The sequence below is a fragment of the Apium graveolens genome, chromosome 10 (genome assembly GCF_009905375.1).
Source record: "Apium graveolens cultivar Ventura chromosome 10, ASM990537v1, whole genome shotgun sequence".
Taxonomy (NCBI): domain Eukaryota; kingdom Viridiplantae; phylum Streptophyta; class Magnoliopsida; order Apiales; family Apiaceae; genus Apium; species Apium graveolens.
This window is the reverse complement of record NC_133656.1, coordinates 1,394,163-1,417,619: the sequence shown is the minus strand read 5'-3', so window position 1 is coordinate 1,417,619 and position 23,457 is coordinate 1,394,163. Positions and strand designations below refer to the sequence as shown.

General features: G+C 37.9%; 1 protein-coding gene across 4 annotated transcripts; it reads right to left on the bottom strand.

The window, feature by feature from the left end:
* Positions 1-2,002: 2,002 nt before the first annotated feature.
* On the bottom strand, positions 2,003-22,649 carry LOC141689922 (methionine aminopeptidase 1D, chloroplastic/mitochondrial). Of its 4 annotated transcripts, none has more exons than XM_074494447.1 (9): positions 22,455-22,648; positions 22,143-22,362; positions 21,834-21,995; positions 21,688-21,729; positions 21,081-21,152; positions 8,783-8,862; positions 8,543-8,640; positions 8,365-8,412; positions 2,003-2,436 (listed from the first exon to the last, which is right to left on the bottom strand). In XM_074494447.1, the coding sequence occupies exons 1-9, from the start codon at positions 22,592-22,594 to the stop codon at positions 2,309-2,311; spliced, it is 990 nt and encodes a 329-aa protein (XP_074350548.1). In that variant the 5' UTR covers positions 22,595-22,648; the 3' UTR covers positions 2,003-2,308. The 4 variants fall into 4 exon arrangements, with proteins under 4 accessions (XP_074350548.1, XP_074350547.1, XP_074350549.1 ...); XM_074494446.1 differs by having other exon boundaries at positions 2,003-2,454; positions 22,455-22,645; XM_074494449.1 differs by lacking the exon at positions 2,003-2,436 and adding an exon at positions 5,113-5,436 and having other exon boundaries at positions 22,455-22,649.
* Between the last annotated feature and the right edge of the window lie 808 nt (positions 22,650-23,457).

Below are 23,457 nucleotides of genomic sequence, written 5' to 3'. Positions count from 1 at the left end.
GATTTTGCCTATGTATTAAATTTTTGCCTCCTGTTTTCTTTTGTATCGCTTTGTTTCGTAGGGTTTTTGTGTTTCTTGTTTATAAATATGTATGTATACGTTTTTTGGCATATTTTGGTGTTTTGATTTTGTTGAATCGTGTTTCTGGGATTAGGGTTTTTTGTTAAGTCCGGACTTGATTTGTTAGTCCGGACTAATGACTTGTCTGTTTTTGTGCTATTTTGCCCTTTGTGTTTGGGGTAATAGGCTAGTTTTGAGTCCGGAGTGGCTTTTAGGTTTTGGGTTTTGGGTCTCCGGACTGTTTGCTTTTGACTTGTAATAAAATTGAACATAGGGTAGTCCGGACCATGTAGCTTTCAAGATAAATAAACTGTAGGGTTTTTAGACTAACCTTTATCACTTGTTTTAGGTTTATGGTCCGGACTAAGGCGCATGCCAAAGCTTACATAACTTGATATCTGGGGCCATCTGGTTCGGATCTTGAGTCTTCTGTTGATTCTGAACGAGCTGGGATGGGGAAGAAGGCTTCCACTTCAGACTCTGAAGCCATAATGAAGCTTTCAGTTGCTAAGATTTCTTCCAGAAAGGTACCTTGCAGTCCGGAGGGTCTTTGGGTGGAGAATCTATGGTACTTTATTAGTAAGAGTGAGGAGATAAAAGATAGCTTTTATTATAAGAGCATTAGGTCCGGATATGCTAGGCAGTCTAATGCGGGTCTGGGGCATTACGATAGGGAAGCATTCGACAGGAAGTTTGCTGATAGCATAGTGTCAAAGGAGCACTATGAGCTCAAGGATGAGTACGTTGCTTTAGATCATGCGGCTCAGGATTCTGCAGTCCGGACCGCTTTTCAACTAGACCCCCGGATCGAGTGGAGATGGCCGACTCCGGATGAGCGGGTTCATCATAGGCCGACTGATGGGTTTGTTCCAGTGTGGCTGGAGCATCTCCGGTCTGGATGGAATCCATATTGGCATTTGTTCTTGAAGCATTTGTGCAAGTACGTGTACAAGCTCTCTCCGATGCAGATAACACCAAATGGTATAAAGTGGATGACCTGGTTTATTGCTACTTGCAATCAGTTCAAGGTGCAGCCCACGTTCAAGCTATGACATCATATCTTTCACCTGGTCCGGTCCAGTCAGTTTCCTCTCTATGAACTTCGGTTCAGGGCTGCGGAGTGCGGGTATGGTGACTCCTACAGGCCTGTAATCCAACAATCTTCTTTGAAGTATTGGAATGGGGAGTTGATCATGCTCCGGGGATTAGACTTATACTATCTTCCCCATATTGCTTCGGATGGAGTCCGGACTCGCTTCCGTAGGGATGTACTCCGGGGTGAAGCTATCCGGTTGATGTTTGCGTTTTGTGAGTGTCTGGGTTTCCAAATGACCTGGGACACTTTCATGAATCATAGAACTATGCATAGACTAGGCTGTAAGTAGTTTTCCTTTTTGTCCGGACTTCTTATATGTTTCTTATATGTCTTCATTTGCCTTGATTCTTTATTGGTTTTGACTTGTGTTGTTGCTTTGTTCGTTTGCAGGTTTGCCGCAGTACAATCCGGATATGTCGTCTTCGGCATACAGTGCTTGTATAAGGAATTGTGTTTTAAAACCGTAAGGTAAATAATCTTATTTTTTTTAAAAAAATACTTAAATGATTATACTTTTGTAAATTATTTCAAAAATATCATTTTTGAAAAAAGAATATCTTAATGATGTTACTTTTGAAAGAACCTCATATAATCAAAGAAAGGGTATTGACGAATAATCTCCATGCGGATTTTTCTGCCTTCAACTTTATCATGTAGAGAATAAATTACTCTTTCTTTTTGTTTTTTTCTAAATAGATAGAATACATTAAAAAACAAACAGAATGGTACAAAGGACGTACAAGCAGGATTCAACTATTTAAAATCAATCTCTAGAGAAGAGATTGCGACTAGGAAGCATGCCTAATATGGGCAGAACAATCCAAAGACAAATAGAACTAAGCAATATAAAAGTACATAATAGGTCTCTATTACATAAATAACTAGGGAACCAAGCGTAGTCACAACCATAAAACCAACTGTTCCGCAATTATACAGGTTTTCTCTATGGGCCAGTACTGATAACTAATAGTAACATAATTGTAGTGTTGTATAAAGCTACAAACTGGACTCAAATGAGAATATAATTGTAATAATTCCAAATAACCGATCAGGGGTTTGCATATTACACACCACAGGAAAGCAAGAAAAATAAATCAATGACATATCTTCACATATGCATATGCTTGTAAAGTGGGATGGAATGAGCTGTCACTAACACTGCGTCAAAATCTCAACACCATCCTCGGTTATCAAAAGGGTGTGCTCGAACTGTGCAGACCAGCTTCCATCCTCTGTAACCACTGTCCAATTGTCATCCCACATTACGGGATTTATACTACCTATTGTCAACATAGGTTCTGCAATAACATCATGTCATCATACTTACAGAAAAAAAAACTAATAATTCCAACTCAAAATATGAAGCATAGACTGTTGGTTCAAAAGATTTGAGAGTCAAGCAAGTATCTGATTCTCAAAACAACAACACAAGTTGCACTTTATTATTTTTTCCTACAGTAAATTGCAGTTGCATCATTTACATGGATACTTCTCGTGTTTGCAGACTCATCAACCTGCTTTCAAACACAAGAAAGTAGAAAGAGCATGCGTTGCACATAAATTAATATAATAACTTTCTACCCAGTCTTTCTATTCTGAAAAATCCAAAACAGCAATCAGATCCCTTCCCGATGTATCCCCTCCCATCTTTCATTCCCTCCCTTACTATAGTCCTCAAACCCATCACCTGTGGAAGTTCTACAGCAATTAACTTCCAAGGCCTTAAGTGTACACCTGACTACCTGAGCGAAGTTGATGCTAAGTGGATAAAACCAAAAACATTGAAAAAAACAGACACAAACAAAATTGGGGGCAATTTTTTATTTCTGTCATAAATATTTGAAAATTGCACTTTACACCCTAGAACAATCAATTAAAAACAATATTGTACCATAACTTTGAGAAAAGTAGTTTGCTACCCTAAAATGCAACATTCACCCTCTAAAAACTATACCTATCGATTTTGCAGAATACGAGACTATGAAAAAGTAAAGAGTTCTCAAACAGCAGCAATTCTCAATGCAGTTGAAGTGGATGGCTCCTTAACGCTATTTACATGAACACTTCACTAACTTTTGCAATATAAATATTGCTCAACTGATTGCAAGATTTTCAATAAATATGAGGTATTAATCCCACAAGGGGTGTCCCACCAGTATCGAAGAATTAAAAAATGCCAGTTCATGGCATCAAAAATTACACCTATCGATTTTGCAAAACGAGACTATGAAAAAGTAGAGAAGTTCATAAAACAAAAGCAAAAAAAATTCAGTGCAGTTGAATTGGATAGCTCCTGAACGGTAATTACATGAACACTCATAAAATGTCGCAGAAATTACTAAAGGGAGAATGTGGTAGTAGCCAACAACCCTCCCTCCCTCTCTTGCGTAGTACAGTTGAACCGGATGGTTCCTCAACGGTTTTTAGCATGAACAATTCATGAATTGTTGCACAAATTACAACAGGGAGAATGTGGTACTAGCCAAAATCCAAACCCTAAAATAATAAAATAAAATCCGAATTTCAAAAGGAAAAATCAATTTTTTTATCACTAAACTATTAGTTCTTTATAAACCTACCACCCAACTTACATTTTTTTTGTCACACATTACATTTCCTTTTCATTTTAATCCATTTCGTTAATTTTGTATAAAAAACGTTAATTTTAGAATTTTATTTTGGTTAATTGTTTAAAAATTTTGAAGTTATGAATATAAAGATCGTCTGGTTTTGAATTTGCATGTATTTATTTCTTGATTTTTGGGTTATAATTTTGTGTTCAGATGAAAAGTTGGCGACACTTGTGTTCTTCATTTTTTTGACCGATTAAGTGATTAATCGTTAGTATAAGTTTGTGTAATAGTCTTGTATGTATTAAGTTTTTTTTGAGTTTTTAATCATTTTTGCTATGACAGGATTTTAGGATTTTAAACTCATCAGAATTTTTTATTAGAACTCGACCGAATCATTGAGAAACACTTTGGTTGTGATTGTTGTTACTAGATATGAATTGTTGAGTTTTTATAGAGTGATTTGGACTGAAAAGTTATAGAAAACAGAGTCGATTTGACCATGAATTCGCTTGGCCGGAAAAATGATAGTTCACCAGAACGGTGCCGATTTCTGGACTGCCCAGATTCTGGCAACTGTTTCTTCATTTTCCGGTTATTTTAATGGAAATCAGTCAGCCTTAACGGAATGTGGTAAAATTCAATACAAAAGTAACGTTAGTTACAAAAAAAATAAAAATGTAAGTTGGCTGGTAGGTTTCTATAGAAATAAATAGTTGAGTAATAAAAAAGTTGATTTTCCCATTTCAAAAAGAACAATATATTTAATTTTAGTATTACTTGATAATGATATACATCTATATATCAAATTCTTACTTCTAATTAAATTCATTGGTACTTAAATGAAATCTACTTCTAAATTTAATACGTTTTAATTGTGTCACCTATAGTTTATTATCACTTTATCAATAATTCTTAAATCATATATGGAAAGAAAAAACACTACACGACATCTAGTAATAAATGACTGCTAGCCCAGTACATGCTTCATCATCTTCAAAGTTTAATTTTCCCTACTGATAACTCCATGGCTGCGTATAGCCTCTTCTCTAGATCATCAAGGATAATTCGATTTATCCTCTCTACTTGAGGGGAGTCCAAGGTAAACCTTAGGTCGGTTTTGGGTTCGGGGATCGGGGATTAGCACTCCCCGGCCCCGAAGTGACCCGATGGCCATCCCTATCGACAGATTTATTTCAAAACACTTTAATAACTCATATTATATAGTAAAGGACTAAAGTACCCTTAGTACATAAACTATAATACTATTACTAGCTTATCATATTAGCCCATCTGACATACATACAACTCTAGTTTGTCTCAAAACAAATTTAAAATGAATAATATCACAAATTGATTGGTCACATTCGTGATAGATCCTGCATCTATACATATGAGCCCACAAATCAAAACTTGTCAACTCATGTTTTGTGGTTAAAAAATGGGATACCTAATGAAAATTACAATTGTATCTATAGATATCCCAATAATTGGAAACAAGATTCTAAATACAAGTAAAACAACCATAAGATAACTGTAACTGAATATTTATCTCCTGCCATAATCAATTAACGAAATTATTATCTAATCCTATTATATGTATACAAATACTAAATTCATTACAACTCTTTGATCCTTATAATAATAATTTATAAACAATTGATTGCATAATACTCCGAATCATTATCTTCACCATTAAAGAAACTTGTCCTGCAATTTATATATAAATTAAGAATCAAAATATCACGAGTGACGAAGAATATCCCAATTGCAATTGTGTAGCCCAAGCATAGAGTGCATAAGCATTATTATCGGAAAAGGCATAGCCAAAAACTTTGAAACCATTGTGGACTCGAAAATTTAATCTGGAATAATAAAATCAATGACCTGCCAAATACATTTATCATCAATTTCTTCTTCACAAAGAAAGAGAATGCTTCATTTTTGGCTCGGTTTCAATATTCCTTTCAAAAAGCAAAGAATTTAATCCAAAATCGTGCACTTGTGCTTTTTGGTAATGCCTTTAAAACAATATAGTCACAACTTTGCTGCAATTTTCCACAAAAAAAAATCAGGAAGAATTGGGCAGTTTTGCAGTTTAAGGATTTACAAGTTTCTGAATATTCAAGGGTTGTATAGTATTGCAAGTAACAATACAAATGGATTACTGGTTGCTGTTGATAACGGCTGTTTGGCGGCTCTTCTGAATACGCTGCTGGGTAGAATACGGGGAGTATTGTGGTTAAATTTTAAGGCTGTGATACCAATTGATTTAGGACAAGGGTGAAGGAAAGGATAATAGAAGGGGATATTGTCCTATATCCGCAAATAATTACTTAAACACAAAATCCTTGGATTTATGTCAAAGCATTTTTCATTACAAATATTCAACTATTACTAATAATGTTGATTACAATTGTATATATAGATATCTTAAAACTTGAAAAACAAGATCCAAAATAAAAGAAGAATAATCATAATTGAAAGCCATATCTGGATAAATATTTACTACCATTGTTAGGAAATTTATATCTAATCTTATAATACATACACTAAAATTTCTTACAACTAATTTACCCTGCAAACATATATAAATAATAAACAATAAATTGCATAGTTTCGTAATCGTAGTTCTGCATAACACTTATATACTGTTTGGTTGGGGTGAATGGAATAAAATTACTACTAATTTATGGGTAGACATTCCTAAGTTTCATTCCTTCCTCCATGTAAACTAAAGCACAAACCTTCACTATCTCAATCCTAGTAATGTTTAACAAATCTCATCATTGAAAATTTGCAGCATCTCCTTTTTCTTCCACTCTTCGGTCCTAACTCCATTTTTCTTCGGTAATTTTTTCTAATAATTTTTCAATCCATTCCGTTCTCCCAAACAACAGGCATTAAAAATATCTAAAATTTGGTTGACAACTGAGTGGCTATTGTAAGAAATATTTTCGCAAGGTCCACAACAAAAGACATAGCTCTACATCTCTATATTTCTACCTTCAATTCAAAGAACCCGCGTAACAAGATTCAACAGACAAAATATAGTACGTGCAGCTCATAAATGGAATTGTATCAGTTACCAGGGACATTTTTAATTTCGGAAATAAAAGTTTAAGTCATGAGCAGAAAAGAATGGTAAGGTGCAAAAAAAGGAGAGGAAGAGAAAAGCTTATTTTAACAAGGGAATTGCTCAAATGAGAACTCTTACTATTGGTGAGAACTGAGATCCAATCTCAGCCACACATTTTTTACCTAAATTAAATCAGAACCACACAATTTATATTTTAAATTCTATTCTCTATATTTCATCCCTCATCCACACCCCCACCCCCACCCCCACCCCTCAACCCCACACCCACCCAGCAGCCTCTGTCACCATCCAGCCGCCACCTCCTCGTCGCCTGAAAGGTGAAAACGACATATCTGTACATTTTTATCTCTCTCTCCCTCTTCCTTCACCATCACTCTCCTTCTCTCTCCCTCTCTCTCCTCCCTCTCCTCACCAGACTCCAACTCTCAATTCCGACAAGCCCGGGAAACAGATCGTAAACTACTATTTCGATTTCATATTACACATATTTTTTCCCATTTTTGTTGATTTTATACAATCTAGTATTACTTGATTATTCTCCAATGGTGATATTTAATATATTAGTGATCCCGGTGGTGTTGGTGTGTGCTGGTGATGAAGACGATGTGATCTAATTGTAGTGGTGAAAATTGTAGGATGTGGTTGGAGTGATTAATAATTTGATTTTTGTGTTGATTGTTTGTGATTGGTGATGATTAATGATGACGTTGCGATGATTATATTGGTATAGTGGTCGGAGTTGGTGACTAGATCTGTTAGGAAAAGATAATAGCTGAATCTAGTAATTTTTTATTGTCGACGGTGGTTTTTCATTTTTTGGTGGTGATTTTTCATTTTCTGAAGATGATTTTTGGTTTGACGAAGGTGATTTTATGTTTGACGGTGGTGATTTTCTGGTGGTCGCCAGAGGTGGTGGTGGCCAGAAATAGTGGACGCTGAAGGTAATGGTGGTTGATGGGTGGTTGAATTAGATAGAAGATAATGAAACATTAAAATATTAAAACATTAAATATTAAATAACTGGTGAGGGATCAATATTCAATATGATGTATTAAATGAGTGGATAAGATTAAATCTCATCTCACAATAGTGAGGTTCTCATTGGAGTAAGACCCATTTTAATAATTTCCACGCAACGTGAAAGAAATTAATTAATGAAATAATTACCCTAAAATAGATGTTAGTGATTTTTGTTGGAAGGTTTGTAAAGTAAAATGGAATTAAATAATAAAAATGCAAATTTTGCTAAATTTCAAAGTACAATGTAAGAACTTAAAATGAGAATGGATCAGATACAAACAGCAAGTTACTATTTAAGTGCCTATACACTACAATGCATGTAAGTAGTTAATATGACACTAAATATGCATGACTATAGAACAATATTATTACTTGGGCATTTCATGAGTACAGACCACTAGAGAGAAGTCAAAGGGAAATACTAAAGTTCATCTGTAATTCTATATCCTCCAAACGCACTGCATTATGTGAATATAAGCATATAAAGTACTTCTAACAGGTTATAGAAATTGCTTTACCGATGGTGAAGGTCTGGTTTAAAACCATGCTTCCACGATCATTGTTCCCTGCAAAGAACCCAGAACACACAGAAATAAATTGTGTGAAGGTGGAGCTTTCTAGAAATTGCACACATCGATGCAATTCTGAAGAAGATGATAACAAACACAAAATATAAAATTTTGGGAGGAGTATTACTGAAGTGTAGTATAACTGGATCAGAGTGGAAAACACGTCCAACTCCATGGCCTACGAACTGTTGGACAACCCCGTAATGGTGTCTATCAGCATGGTCACTGGAGTAAAACAAGATTACAAGAAAATATTAGTTTCGAGTTTCTTTACATACATGAGACATCAAACCTATTACATAAATAACATTAATAAAATTGGGGAAAAATAATTGATGAGGAAAGAGTCCCCATAAGTTTTACGTACTGAATTGTTTTGCCAATCTTCTTGAACTCCACACCAGGTGCACAGATTGATATCGCTTTGTCTAGGCTCTCTTTAGTTACCTAGGACATAAATGCAAAAAGTCATTCTTCTTCATCCTGATTTTTCTATCAAGTTTTTTGAAAAAAAAATCGAAGGAACTTAGAAGGAAAGCTTCACATATGCATTTGACATACCGAGGGAAACAGGGTAGACCAAAATTCAACATGCAGTTCTTCATAAGAAATTTGAATTTTCAATTTAGATATAGGAAGCTAAAGATGTGTATTGCTAAAATTAGTCTAAAGTCAATATATTTATATTGGTAATATGTCCTACCAGGACTGTCCAGATAGTCACATTCAACTACCTTTTCAGATAACAAGATGTTAGTTTTCTGTTACTTTTCGTCTTGAGTCTGTCAGAAAATTCTGCACCCTTCCATTTAACTTGTTTTAGCTTTTTCTTGTCTGATATATTTTAACAAATAAAACTAAAACTAAAATGCACCAAGTGTTATACTCACCACGATCAAATTTTGGTTCAAGAAGAGATGGTCATCAGCAGTGGCGGAACCAGAAAATGACGATAGGAGGGGCGAATTTGAGGCAATTTTTTTAAAAGAAAATCATTAAAATAATTATTAAATATAAATATTTGTTTTATTAATAACTATACCACTAAATTCACCAATTTTCAGTGGTATCACAAATTTTTATTTGAAAATTGACATAAACTAAATATTACTCCCTCAGTCCCTTCCACTTGTTTACATTTCTGAGCAAGTGTCCGACACGACACGCATTGTAAGGTACATAAAAAATATAGTTATGTAACTTATTTTTATAATTTTCTTTTTCTGAATAAAAGTTAAATATTTTAATTTGTATTAAAAAAAACAAAATTGTAAAAAAAATTACAGAACTATACTTTATATGCACTGCTGACGGAGGAATTTGGTATCAACAAAGCTTGAGGTTCGTCACCGGAATCAAGATCTACGATGGTGGTTCTTCCCCTAAAAAGTGAGCGGAGTGTGGTGGTTGTGATGAATTGGGGCTGAGATTGCTTAGGGTTGCTGGTGGCTCCTTATGGCTCTCGCTTCCGACCCCTTACAATTTGCCTACGTATCTCTATTTATAGGGAATCAAGCCCATGTAGTTCTTGGGGAACAAGAAATCTAATGGGCTTAGACTTCTTATTCCCAGACCCGGTCCAGAATCCATCTTCCGCTAGCTTTAGGAATGTCCAACTATGAGGCCCAACCGCGATGGCCCAAGGCTCGTTTGTAATCGCAGGACTTCACGGATAATGCATCTCCCTGCGCAAGGATAACATTCCGCTACAGCTATCTCCCTTGAATTACGAACGCAGGTATAGCTACGGTTCACCCCAAATGCCAGACACGTCCCTGTCCCCCGAATGAAGATAACCCACCAGATAGCAGGACAGGTGATCCCAAGCTCTTGGGTGCAAAGTGCAGGATGACTCCAAAGTTCTCCAACGAGGACACCCGTTGAATACAAGAACAGAGTTCCCAAAGCACACACCAAAGTTAACCCCGCATCCCCAACGAGGACACCCGTTCAATACAGGAGAAGGCCTTCAATCATCAGGCATACCCCTGGAGGCCTTCAAGCTTTTCATGGACATCCCCCTCCTTAACCGTCTCAACAGGAGGGAATTCTTCAAAGAGTACCTGCAACAAATACGTTAGTGAAAATAATCCTCCATTGCTCCTTCCACGCTTGTATTGCTTTAAACTTACTCTTGATCATGCATTCTTCACACATAGGACGTGTCCTGAACGATTGGGCGCGTCCTGACCCTACGAACTCCACATATTGCTATATCTTCCAAGTATCTCTATTTGCTTTGTCTTGAATGAGAACAAACTCAACCATCCTAAAGTGTGCATCTCCAGGAGGCAGGACTCGTCCTCCCCTTGTAAAATACACATATTCTCCTTGCATGGCAACCTTATTACATGTACAGCTCATCCCATTATTTTTACTTATCAAGGCGCGTCCTGCGCCTTGGGCGCATCCTGCGCCTTGGGCGCGTCCTGTGCCTTTGGCGCGTCCTGCGCCTTGGGCGCGTCCTCCTCCTTTCAATATCTTTCTCACCATCTCTTAACATGCCAACCCAAAGTACAGCCTACACAATCATGGACTCATCCTACATATACAGGGCGCGTCTTCGCTTCATACAATGCAGACCAAAACCTAATTATTCATCTTCTTGCCCCAATTCAATTCCAATTGACCCGTATTTGATCCGAGATGATCCAATACCAAATTTTGGCTATAACAACTACCCCCGAATTCCATATGAAGTTGGAAACAAAATTGGAATTCTAATATCTACATCCAAGCAAAAATTTGTGTCATCCCCCACTCGTATGAGTATGCGTCTTCTGCATCTTCCTCTATGAGGCGCATTCTCAATTAAGGCTGCGTCTTCGGAATCCTATCCTCCTTATTGACCATGACGGTGTGCCCTCACTCTTTGCCGCGTTCACAAGTGTCATTCACATATCTTTCCGCCTTCACCTATAAATACTCCTTCTCTTTTTGACAACTTTAACCTTGATTTTTCCAGAGAGGCTTACCACTTATGAACCACATCTCTAAGCTAACATGAGCTAACTCGGCGTAAGAAACAAGAGATATTATACAAAAGTGTGCACTTCGCATACCTTGAAAAAGCATAATCAATTAACAAAGATTTGAGAGTTTTCTCTAACTTTTTCATCCCAATATTGGTCTCCTATGGACGCGCCTTAAACTGAAAAGGTCATCATAAGAGGGCTCTCTCTGAGGGAAGGCACAACCAGAATAAAAGACTAGCTCTCTGATCTTCAAGTAATAAATAATCTTTGACGCAAGGAGGACGTGCCTTGTCGGTGATAGTGATCCTTCCACCGATGACACAATACCATTCTATATTTGATTTCTTGCTTCTTTCCAAATCATGACTCCAAACCGTTGATCTCACCTTTTCCACAAATAGTGTGATTCATTTATTCAAATCAAAGTCAAAACTTTTACGATATTCTTCAATCATCTATTTTTAGAAGGCGCGCCCTTTAAAGTGGCGACGTCTTCCTCAAATAATTAAACATCATTAGAGGGCGCGTCCTCTTTACGAGGAGCGTCTTGCTCGAAAAATTTAACATTCTTAGAGGACGCATCCTCAATGAGATGAGCGTCCACGTCGACAAGGGTATCATTCTTGGAGGGCGCGTCCTCTATGAGAGGAGCGTCCACCTCCACAAGGGGAATCATTTTTGGAAGGCGCGTCTTCTCTAAGAGGAGCGTTTACCTCGACAAGCTAACATCCTTGGAGGGCGTGTCCTCTCTAAGAGGAGCGGCTTATCTCGACAAGGTCTTCATCCTTGGAGGGCGCGTCCTCTCTAAGAGGAGTGGCTTATCTCGACAAGGTCTTCATCCTTGGAGGGCGCGTCCTCTCTAAGAGGAGCGGCTTATCTCGACAAGGTAACATCCTTGGAGGGCGCGTCCTCTCTAAGAGAAGCGACTTATCTCGACATGGTAACATCTTTGGAGGGCGCGTCCTCTCTAAGAGGAGCGACTTATCTCGACAAGGTAACATCTTTGGAGGGCGCGTCCTCTGTCAAAGACGCATCCACCTCGACAAGGGAAATCATCCTTGGAGGGTGCGTCCTCTGTCAGAGACGCATCCACCTCGACAAGGGTATTCATCCTTGGAGGGCGCGTCCTCTGTCAGAGACGCATCCACCTCAACAAGACAAATCATCCTTGGAGGGCGCGTCCTCTGTCAGAGATGCATCCACCTCGACAAGGGTATTCATCCTTGGAGGGCGCGTCCTCTGTCAGAGACGCATCCATCTCGACAAGGGAAATCATCCTTGGAGGGTGCGTCCTCAGTAAGAGATGCATTCACCTCGACAAGGGAAATCATTCTTTGAGGGCGCGTCCTCTGTCAGCGGCGCGTCTACCTCGACAAGCTAACATCCTTGGAGGGCGCGTCCTCTCTAAGAGGAGCGTCTTATCTCGACAAGGGTATTCATCCTTGGAGGGCGCGTCCTCTGTCAGAGACGCATCCACCTCGACAAGGAAAACCATCCTTGGAGGGCGCGTCCTCTGTTAAAGACGCATCCACCTCGACAAAGGAAATCATCCTTGGAGGGCGCGCCCTTAGTAAGAGACGCATCCACCTCTTATAGAGGAGCATCTACCTCGACAAGGGTCTTCTACAGAATCTTCATGTAACAAAACTAAATCAAATATCAATATTTTTAGAAGGCTTTTATCTTCAACAAAGCTCAAGCGATGCAGAAACTATCTCTTCTTGAAACATCTCCCAACGAGGCATCTCACGAAGTGGCATCTGATAAAGGGCATCTCATTCTCAGAGACATTTTCTTGAAGTTGAGCGTTTCCTTAAACATGAGTATTTTTCCGACCTTAAGCATCTCTCTTATTTTTAGGAAAAGCCATGTACCTTACTCATGTGGCAATATGTAACACCACAGAACTAATGAGAGGTAACCTACCCCCGAGCATGCACCTTGTCAAAAGTACTTTGTAGCCTCATCTTCCTCATCTGAACTAATGCAACTCCCACATTCCCTTTTTGCTAAAGACAACCAGATGACCTTGGTAATCATATCGAAAGAAGAAGCCTTAACATATGAGCCAGATATGCTCAGGGCGCGTCCTGAAAACTCACTAAGATTATTAAGGATGTGAGGGCGCGTTCGCTGAAACTAAACTCTCGACATACTAGAAAGATCATTGTACTTCATTTGCTTCTTTATAAATCATGTATGTAATGTCGAGGAAGATCACATGGGTATTTCAATGAAGGCACGCCTTGAGAGAGATAGCCTTGGAGAGTTTACTTATAACTGTTGAGGATATAACATTACATCCTTAGATGGATGAGCTCATTCATGTCCTGGGGCCTCACCTTAACAATCAAGGGGCGCGTCCTAGGACTCATGGTACCTCTACTCTGATAGATTCTTTTCTCCTGAAGTTCCAATATTATGATTCTCCTTGTAATCAATAAAGTTAACCTTACCATTAATATTATTTTGAGGGCGCGCCTTAACGAAAGGGCGCGTCTTGAAAGACGAGGAAGTGGTTCCACCCGAGCCATTCTTGAAGCAGTGATTATAACTCATGATCATCAAGACATATTCATTGAAAACTTCCATAGGCTTTCTCTTGTGGGGGCGCGCCCTGGGAGGGCAATTCTCCACTGAATGTTTCACATGCAGAGGGCGTGCCTTAATATATTGTGACGCAGCGCTTGGTAATTCATGAGGTTTTTTCCTGATAAGATTTCCTACAAGCAATAAACACAATTAATATGAAACTTGGAATGTTACCTGGAGGACGCGTCCTAGAGGGACGAACGTGTCCAGTCGGTGAATTCTCCTGGAATTTGTTGGAAGTCGTCTGGCCCCAAATTTCTTAATCAAGGCGCGTCATAAGAGTTTGTGGGGATTTTCTCCATGCCAAGTCTCTTTCCCAATCCTCTTCCTGCACAAGTCCCAGAAACGAGTAACGAAAAATATAACGAAACTAGTTGAGTGTTTCCTTGAGGGATAGTCTTAGAGGCGGTGACTAGCTCATGATAGTAATGCCTTCTTCTTGGAGTGTTCTCCTCCCGATCGTCCTCATATTTGCGCCTGATTAAGTCTTCTGATCTGAATATTGTTCTCAAATGTTCTAAATCAAATAGGATTGTTCAGTCTTCTTGTTAGAATAGGATTCTCCAATCTTCTAAATGGAATAGGATTTTCCCATCTTCCAGATCGAATAGAATTCTTCAATCTTCCAATTATAATATGATTCTCCAATATTCTATACCATATAGGTTTCTCCCAATCTTCTTAATGGAATGGGTTTCTTGCAATCTTCTAAACCAAATAGGATTTTTTGGTAAAAATTCGCAGCTGCAGTTTTCCTCTGTTTCGGGGTGCTCAACTTGGATTCTCGTAGCCAAATCATCTCTGAATTAAAGAGAATTCAATAAGCTTCGCGTAGGATGTAAGATCGTCCAAATCTGACTTACGGAACTCAAGATAAGGCCCAAACAGTGTAAGTGAATCGCTTAACCCATTAAATCCGAATTTCGCATCCAACTTCGCTCCTTCATGGCTATGGCTATGGCTGAAAACTTCAACCCCCATGGCTGGAAATCATCATCCATGAATCTCCGTCATAGTCGTGGATACTACATTCAAATCTCCTTCGACCCCACTAACCGAAAATAGTTATTCACGGATCTCCTTCGTGACCGTTGTTTACAAACTCCTCCGTGGCTTTCCTTCAATTCCTGCGTAAAGAACCTTCATCGTGATGAGACATCTCTTCCTCCTGAGATTATGATCTTGATCAGCACCCCTCCTTCTAGCGCCAATTTGTTGACGGAGGAATTTGGTATCAACAAAGTTTGAGGTTCGTCGCCGGAATGAAGATCCACGATGGTGGTTCTTCGCTGAAAAAGTGAGCGGAGTGTGGTGGTTGTGATGAATTGGGGGCTGAGATTGCTTAGGGTTGCTGGTGGCTCCTTATGGCTCTCGCTGCCGACCCCTTACAATTTGCCTACGTATCCCTATTTATAGGGAATCAAGCCCACGTAGTTCTTGGGGAACAAGAAATCTAATGGGCTTAAGACTTCTTATTCCCATGCCCGGTCCAGAATCCATCTTCCGCTAGCTTTAGGAATGTCCAACTATGAGGCCCAACCGCGATGGCCCAAGGCTCGTTTGTAATCGCAGGACTTCACGGATAATGCATCTCCCTGCGCAAGGATAACATTCCGCTACAGCTATCTCCCTTGAATTACGAACGCAGGTATAGCCACGGTTCACCCCAAATGTCAGACACGTCCCTGTCCCCCGAATGAGGATAACCCACCAGATAGCAGGACAGGTGATCCCAAGCTCTTGGGTGCAAAGTGCAGGATGACTCCAAAGTTCTCCAACGAGAACACCCGTTGAATACAAGAACAAAGTTCCCAAAGCACATCCCAAAGTTAACCCCGCATCCCCAACGAGGACACCCGTTGAATACAGGAGGAGGCCTTCAATTATAAGGCATACCCCTGGAGGCCTTCAAGCTTTTCACGGACATCCCCCTCCTTAACCGTCTCAACAGGAGGGAATTCTTCAAAGAGTACCTGTAACAAATATGTTAGTGAAAATAATCCTCCATTGCTCCTTCCACGCTTGTCTTGCTTTAAACTTACTCTTGATCATGCATTCTTCACACATAGGACGCGTCCTGAACGATTGGGCGCGTCCTGACCCTACGAACTCCACATATTGCTATATCTTCCAAGTATCTCTATTTGCTTTGTCTTGAATGAGAACAAGCTCAACCATCCCAAAGTGTGCATCTCCAGGAGGCAGGACGCGTCCTCCCATTGTAAAATACACATATTCTCCTTGCATGGCAACCTTATTACCTGTACAGCTCATCCCATTATTTTTACTTATCAGGGCGCGTCCTGCACCTTGGGCGCGTCCTCCTCCTTTCAATATCTTCCTCCCCATCTCTTAACATGACAACCCAAAGTACAGCCTACACAATCATGGACGCATCCTACATATACAGGGCGCGTCTTCGCTTCATACAATGTAGACCAAAACCTAATTATTCATCTTCTTACCCCAATTCAATTCCAATTGACCCGTATTTGATCCGAGATGATCCAATACCAAATTTTGGCTATAACATGCACCTTAAAATGTGTGTCGGACACTCTCTAAAAAATGTAAACAATTGAAAGGGACGGAGGGAGTAATCATTATTTTGCATTTTTTATGTTAATAAAAATGACAGAAAGTTTTAGTTATGCATTTACTTATCAAAATTAATGTTCTAAAAAAGTTGTTTAGCAGACAATTATATAAATGGTAGGTGATCTTATATCCTCTAGTGAACTTTAAAATAAAATGTCAAAGCCCGAACAAGGCCCACCGAACTTATCTTTTCCTTTCCCTTAACTTTGAAAGTGAAACTTTGATAAAAGTAGCATATAAAGATTTACACTTAATTTTTAAAGATTAAAATTGTATCTAAAAATATGCAGAAGAGTATATAATATTCAGTAAAAATTTGGGTGGGCAAAAAGAATCAAAGAAAACCAATTTTCCAACTTCGCTTATTTATCACAGGACACCAGAAAAAGTTTTCCAGCCCCCCTGAGGTTCCGCCAGTGTGGATAATATAATTTAGGATTTCATATTGTATATACAGTACTGTGTGGTTAACCAATTTAATTTATTAAATAAGGAGCTTGGTTAACCAAAAAAGGGAGGACCGAGGACTAATAGAGATTCTCCTCCCGAATTTAGATGTTTACTAACTCAATGATTAGGTTCAATGGAATATTTTCTTCCCATCATCATATCGGCACTGCAATCAACATTGAATGCTACTGTCTAGGACACAATCAGAAAATTTTAAATGTCTGTGCCAAATAACTTCATTAGTCTTGGTCAATTAACAAGTACAACATCAGTGTTTTATTAATCACGTATATTAATATACAGAGTAATATATTTTATAAGACACTCATACACCTACTTTGTCTTCAACAAGGTTTAACCCTCGACCTCACCTAAAAGGGAGGAAGGAAAATACCGCTAGACTTAGAGGTCTCTGGTACAGAGAGCATATTTATCCTTCAGTGTTTTATATTTACTGAAACAAGCCGAATCTGGTATATGTTCCAAGTTAGCACATCTCAAGCTTCTCACTTTAGCAAATCCCAAGCTAAAGTATGTAATGAACCTAGTTGATGCAAAACATTTGATAATGTATTTGAGAAAGAAGCGTAAAGAAACATACGTCAACAAGTCAACAGGAGATAAAAGAGAGGTCAGTAAACAGGGAACATCAAGTAAAATCTGGGGCATATCAGTAAATGCAGGACGTAAGGGTATAAGGGTATAAGGGAGGAGTAAGGAGAACATTAGGGTTATTCTGAATTGTGTAATTTTTTCATATTTTCTTGGGAGAGAATTGGCCTCTCGAAAGCCAATTGCTGTATTGATACTGATTCAGTGTTATAATTAGTAAGTTCATAACAAGTGGTATCAGAGCATTGATCGTAGATGGGGCCGCCGATGGTGCCTAAAAGGGTGGAACAACTTGAAGAGAAGTTTACGGATCTGGAGAAGGAGATTTCGGAGATGGTCTCTTAGGCAATAGATAGAGCAGTAGAAGCGATGCATCATTCGCTTTCGGAGATGTTCAGGAACGTTGATAAAGCTGGGGATTCTCAGACAAGGGAGTTGCCTTCAAATCAAGTAAGTCAATCTTCGGATACTCCTCCTACTCGTGCTTTAGTTGTTGATAAGCTGGGTAGAGTGGAGAAAACAGTTGGTGATAATAGTAAGGATTTAGAACAACCACATGTGTTAACACCTGCAAAAAATGTCATTTAATTGTTTGATTTAAGTTCCCAGACTAATTTTATTGTTTTCACTGTTGAATCAAGTAAAAAACTATTAATAGAGAATTTGTGTATCCTTTTACCGGGTATAAATCGATTCAAGTTTATAAGCTTCATGAGAATAAATATGGTAAGTATCATGTGAAAGCAAGATCTAAGTAAAATGAGTAATGTTCAGTTTCATGAAAATAAGTGGCCTGATAACATTATCCCTTATGGAAAATCTTATAATCTTTATCCAAATAGTGTGATGGGGATTGTAATGAAGAAACAGGAAGATGTGAGTAAAAACCAACTTCTTTACGTAGATCTTTGTCAATGAGAATGAATCTGTAGCAACCGAAGATTATGGGAAATGAGGATTACGAGAATGGAAATTTCGAAGAAGCAATACCTTTGTATGATGTTGCTATAGCTATTGATCCAAAATAGGTTGCATATACGAGCAACAAAAGTGCCGCGTTGACGGCACCAGGGAGGCTTGTTGAGGCTATTTTCGAATGCAGGGAAGCAATAAAAATTGACCTCACTATCAAAAAGCTCATATAATCGTTTAACCTCAGATTAGGAGAGGCAGAAAAGGCGATGTATCATTTCAAATGTGTAGGTGCAGAAGCTGACCCGGATGTTTTGACTAAAGTAAGAAATGTGCAAGTTCATCTCAACAGGTGCCCTGATGCTAAAAGGCAACGCGATTGGAATGGTCTGCTAAAAGAAAGCAATCTTGCTATATCTGCCGTTGCAGATACTGCACCATTGATATTTGCTCTAAAAGCAGAGGCCTTACTGAAGCTGAATAGGCACCAAGAAGGTGTGATAAAGTCTTGAGAAAGGGCCTTAATTTCAATGTCAACGAAAGTACAAAATATTTTGGTCCTATTGTCCAGGCAAGTTTATTGGTAATCCGGGCTCAGGTGGAAATGACAACTGGAAGATTTGAAGATGTTGCTGCTGCAGCTCAACGTGCAACAAGGCTTGATGTAAACAACAATGAAGAAAACACAGTTAGTAGAAAAACTAGAGCAGTGGTTGCAGCGAGATCCAAAGGTAATGAACTCTTCAAAGCATCACGACACACAGAAGCATATAATGCATATGGGGAGGGACTTGATTATGATCCTTACAATGCGAGCAACAGAGCTGCCTGCAGATCAAAACTTGCAGATCAAAACTTGAAAAACTTGAGAAAGCAATTGATGACTGCAATGCAACCCTCAGGGACCGACCTTCATATAGAAAGGCTATGCTACGAAGAGCATATTGTTATACCAAGTGTGGAAAATTAGAAGATTTGTTACAAGATTACGAGATATTATATAAAGAAAATCCTGATAATGAGGAGGCGGCCAAGGCCACAAAGGATCTTCAGGCCAACCTCAAGAGACAACATGGAGGAAGCCTTGACATAAATAATAGTAATATCAGTTGTGATAGTGATCGTAAAGATACTCCAACTTCATGCGAAGAACAATTCAGAAATTGCATTGCGGCCTCTGGTGTATCAGTGGTTTTATTCTATGATGAAGAAGAGAATCATATATTGCGGTTCATGGAGCAACTTAAAAAGAGATATCAAGCATCAGTCAATGTTTTCCAGATGAATATGGAGCCTAAAAAACTTGTAGAAGCAAGAAACGTACAGGAGGGAAACCAAGTTCAAGGGGAAGTACTAGTCAAATGGAAGGGTTTACCTAGAAATGAGGCTACCTGTGAGGATGCTTTGATTCTCAAACACCAATATCCATCCTTACACATTGAGGACAAGGTGTCTTTTGGGGCAGGGGGTACTGTAATGAACCTAGTTGATGCAAAACATTTGATAATGTATTTGAGAAAGAAGCGTAAAGAGACATCCCTCAACAAGTCAACAGGAGATAAAAGAGAGGTCAATAACACAAGTCCAGGGGTAAACAGGGAACATCAAGTAAAATCTGGGGCATATCAGTAAATGCAGGACGTAAGGGTATAAGGGAGGGAGGAGTAAGGAGAACATTAGGGTTATTCTGAATTGTGTAATTGTTTCATATTTTCTTGGGAGAGAATTGGCCTCTCGAAAGCCAACTGCTGTATTGATACTGATTGAGTGTTATAACTAGTAAGTTCATAACAAAGTACCTAATGTAATTGCTTAATTGCATCAAGTATAAGACTACTCGGCATACACAGTAAAGGATAACAGGACACTTTTTTAAGTACAAAAAAAATTGAAGACAAAAAAACAGATACCGTCCGCAAAACTAGCACAAATGGTTCAGGTAGAAAGACAGCTTTTAAATTCCTCTTTACAAGGATGCAAAGTAATTTATACCTAACAGACTTGCATCACAAAAAAAACTAATGTGTATATTAGTTTAATATAATAGACTGCCTAAACCCGTCCATATCTGTACCTCAACCAAAAAGGGAGGAAGGAAAATACCGCTAGACCTAGAGGTCTTTGGTACAGAGAGCATATTTATCCTTCAGTGTTTCATATTTACTAAAACACACTGAAGCTGGTATATGTAGCAAGTTAGCACATCACATCTCAAGGTTCAAATTTGAGCAAATCCCAAGCTAAAGTACCTAACCTAATTGCTTACTTGCATCAAGGATAATACTACTCGGTGTACACAGTAAAAGATAACAGGAAACATCTTTTTGTACAAAATAATTGAAGATTTAAAAGCAGATACCCTCCGCATAACTAACAGTCTAACACAAATGATTCAGGTAGAAAGAAAAAAGCTTTTAAATTCCTATTTACAAGGATGCATAGTAATTAATAGCTTAGAGACTTGCGTCACAAAAAAACAATGTGTATGTTAGTATAATTTATTAGACTGCCTAAAGCTGTCCATACCTGTACCAATTTTTTGGCTTCATCGTCAACTTCTCCACACAAGAAGGTAGCTGATGTATCACCATGGTAACCCTGCATATAACAAAGCAGATGAATTCATAAATGTGCTGAAACCAAAAATAAGAACTACATGTTTATATATCGGTGCCCAAAGATGGTGTTTTCAATTGTTAGCTAGCCTACAAAACATTTCTTTGTTTTAACCTCTTAAATCATGGATATCTAAAATTAAAGAACATGATTATTAACGTCACATTTATACTAAATTTTTTATTCATATATTAACTTGTTGATGCAATTGATTTGTGTAGAGTGTAGAAATCAACTCTATAGATTATAGATAGGAAGTAAAGAACGTCAGGAATCTTAAAATTAATTTACGATAATCTATATATATGGTATGCCAATACTGAAAATTGTAAATTTATATAAGTTATGAAACATTGAAAGTTAATGAAGACAGATCCAAATACCATCAATTAGATACTGACAGAAACCACTAAACTGCATCATATACAGATAACATTTCCATCAATTAATGGATGCCAATTATAAATACGAAGAGAATGTTTGTTGTATAATAAAAATAATCTAAAACATTGCTTACATTTAGATATACTGTTACATCAATATTGATAATATCACCATCCTGAAAATTTTTTAAAAAAAGGGTATCAGCTAGTTTATAATTAAAAAAAAAAAAAAGAGGATTGGGTGATAGAAAACCAGTATTTGTGGTTGAGTAATCCAAACCTCAAGTGCACGTGAATCAGGGATTCCATGGCAAATGCATTCATTAACTGATGTACAGACACTCTTAGGGAATCCACCATAACCAAGAGGTGAAGGATAGGCTCCATTAGCAACAATCATTTGGTGAACTGCTTGGTCAATTTCATCGGTTGTAATGCCTGGCTGCGAATAAGGGGTTATACGAAGAGTCAGGTTGAGAGAATTAATAGTAAAAAGGAAAACAAGGAAGCATAGTAGGAAAGTGAGGAAATAAAAAGAGGGAGGAGGAAGAAGAAAGCATAATATAATATAATGAGGAAGCATAGTGACCATGACTAAAGTCCCGGCATGCTGTAGAACATGAGCAGCAAGCCTCCCTGAAGCTCGCATACAGTGTATTCCGTAGTTGTCATGTAATTGTGGTCCAGAAGAAATTCCAGGGGGGATGTTAAGATTAACATAAGGTGGAAATAGTATGTGATCTGGAACAGGTCGAGGAGGAGACAAAGTTCCTTGTCTTAAACGTTTGGTGGACAGATGTTGTGTTTTTCTGGTAACAAACAGATTAACATGGGTCCAATCCTATTCAATTGGATACGCAAGTAGAATTAATACAAACACAGAAAATAGCAACATTCTTACCTGGTGGTAGTGTTCAAAAACAAATCACGCAAGTTGTTGGTGGTGGTGCGGAGGGGAAGACGAGAGCTTCGGGGAACAAGAGAGGAGCAGCAGCGGCGAGTGGCAGTGGTAATAATCATATTCTTAATATTATTATTCATAAATTATATCTATTATTTATATTCATAGATCATCCTCCTAATAATTCTATCACTCTCCCTCCTTTTTTTCCTTTGTCCGCAGCTCAATCTCTTATCTCTTCCTTCCGTCCCATTCAATTGTTTACATTTTTTAGAGAGTATTCGACACGCATTTTAAGGTCTATATAAAGTATAGTTATGTAAAAAAAATTTACAATTTTATTTTTTAAATAAAAATTAAGACATTCAACTTTTATTCAAAAAAATAAAATTGTAAAAATAAGTTACATAACTATACTTTTTATGCACCTTGTGCCGGACACTTACTCAGAAATGTAAACTATTCAAGGGAGTATAATATATGGCAACCAAGGGTAAAAAGAGTAATTTTAATGGCTACAAAATCTCGATTTTGCCCTTTTATATTGAAAAATTATAGAAATGTCATTATTACATAATTTTTATTAAAAAAAATAAGTAGAATTGGCATATCATAGGAATCAAACCCCTTACCTTCTACTCACAAATTTCATATCACTACCGCCATGCTATGTAACTTTTTGAGTGCAAATTTAAATTCTTATGATATATATATTTAATAAAATTAAATACTTTTTAATTTTTTTTTGGATTTCTTTTCAAAAAAATCGTAATTCCATTTAATTCAGTGTGACTTGTGTTTATCAAGTCAAAAGTATTCGGTTTAATCCGGGAGTGCTTGAAATGAGTATTACGATAAAAGAATCAAATATATTAAAAAGTTAACTTTAGAAACTAATTCATTAGCTCATCTCCAAGAGTCATTTTAATGGCTATTAAAACACGACTTTGCCCTTTTGTGTTCAAAAATTATAAAAGCGTCAACCTTGCACAATTTTTATTAA

Coding starts and splice junctions, on each gene's coding strand:
- LOC141689922 (XM_074494446.1), bottom strand. CDS start 22,594: ATGAATAATAATATTAAGAATATGATTATTACCACTGCCACTCGCCGC. Junction 8,413..8,542: donor TCCAGTTATACTACACTTCA/GTAATACTCCTC, acceptor GGTTCTTTGCAG/GGAACAATGATCGTGGAAGC. Junction 2,455..8,364: donor AAACCAGACCTTCACCATCG/GTAAAGCAATTT, acceptor ATGTTATTGCAG/AACCTATGTTGACAATAGGT.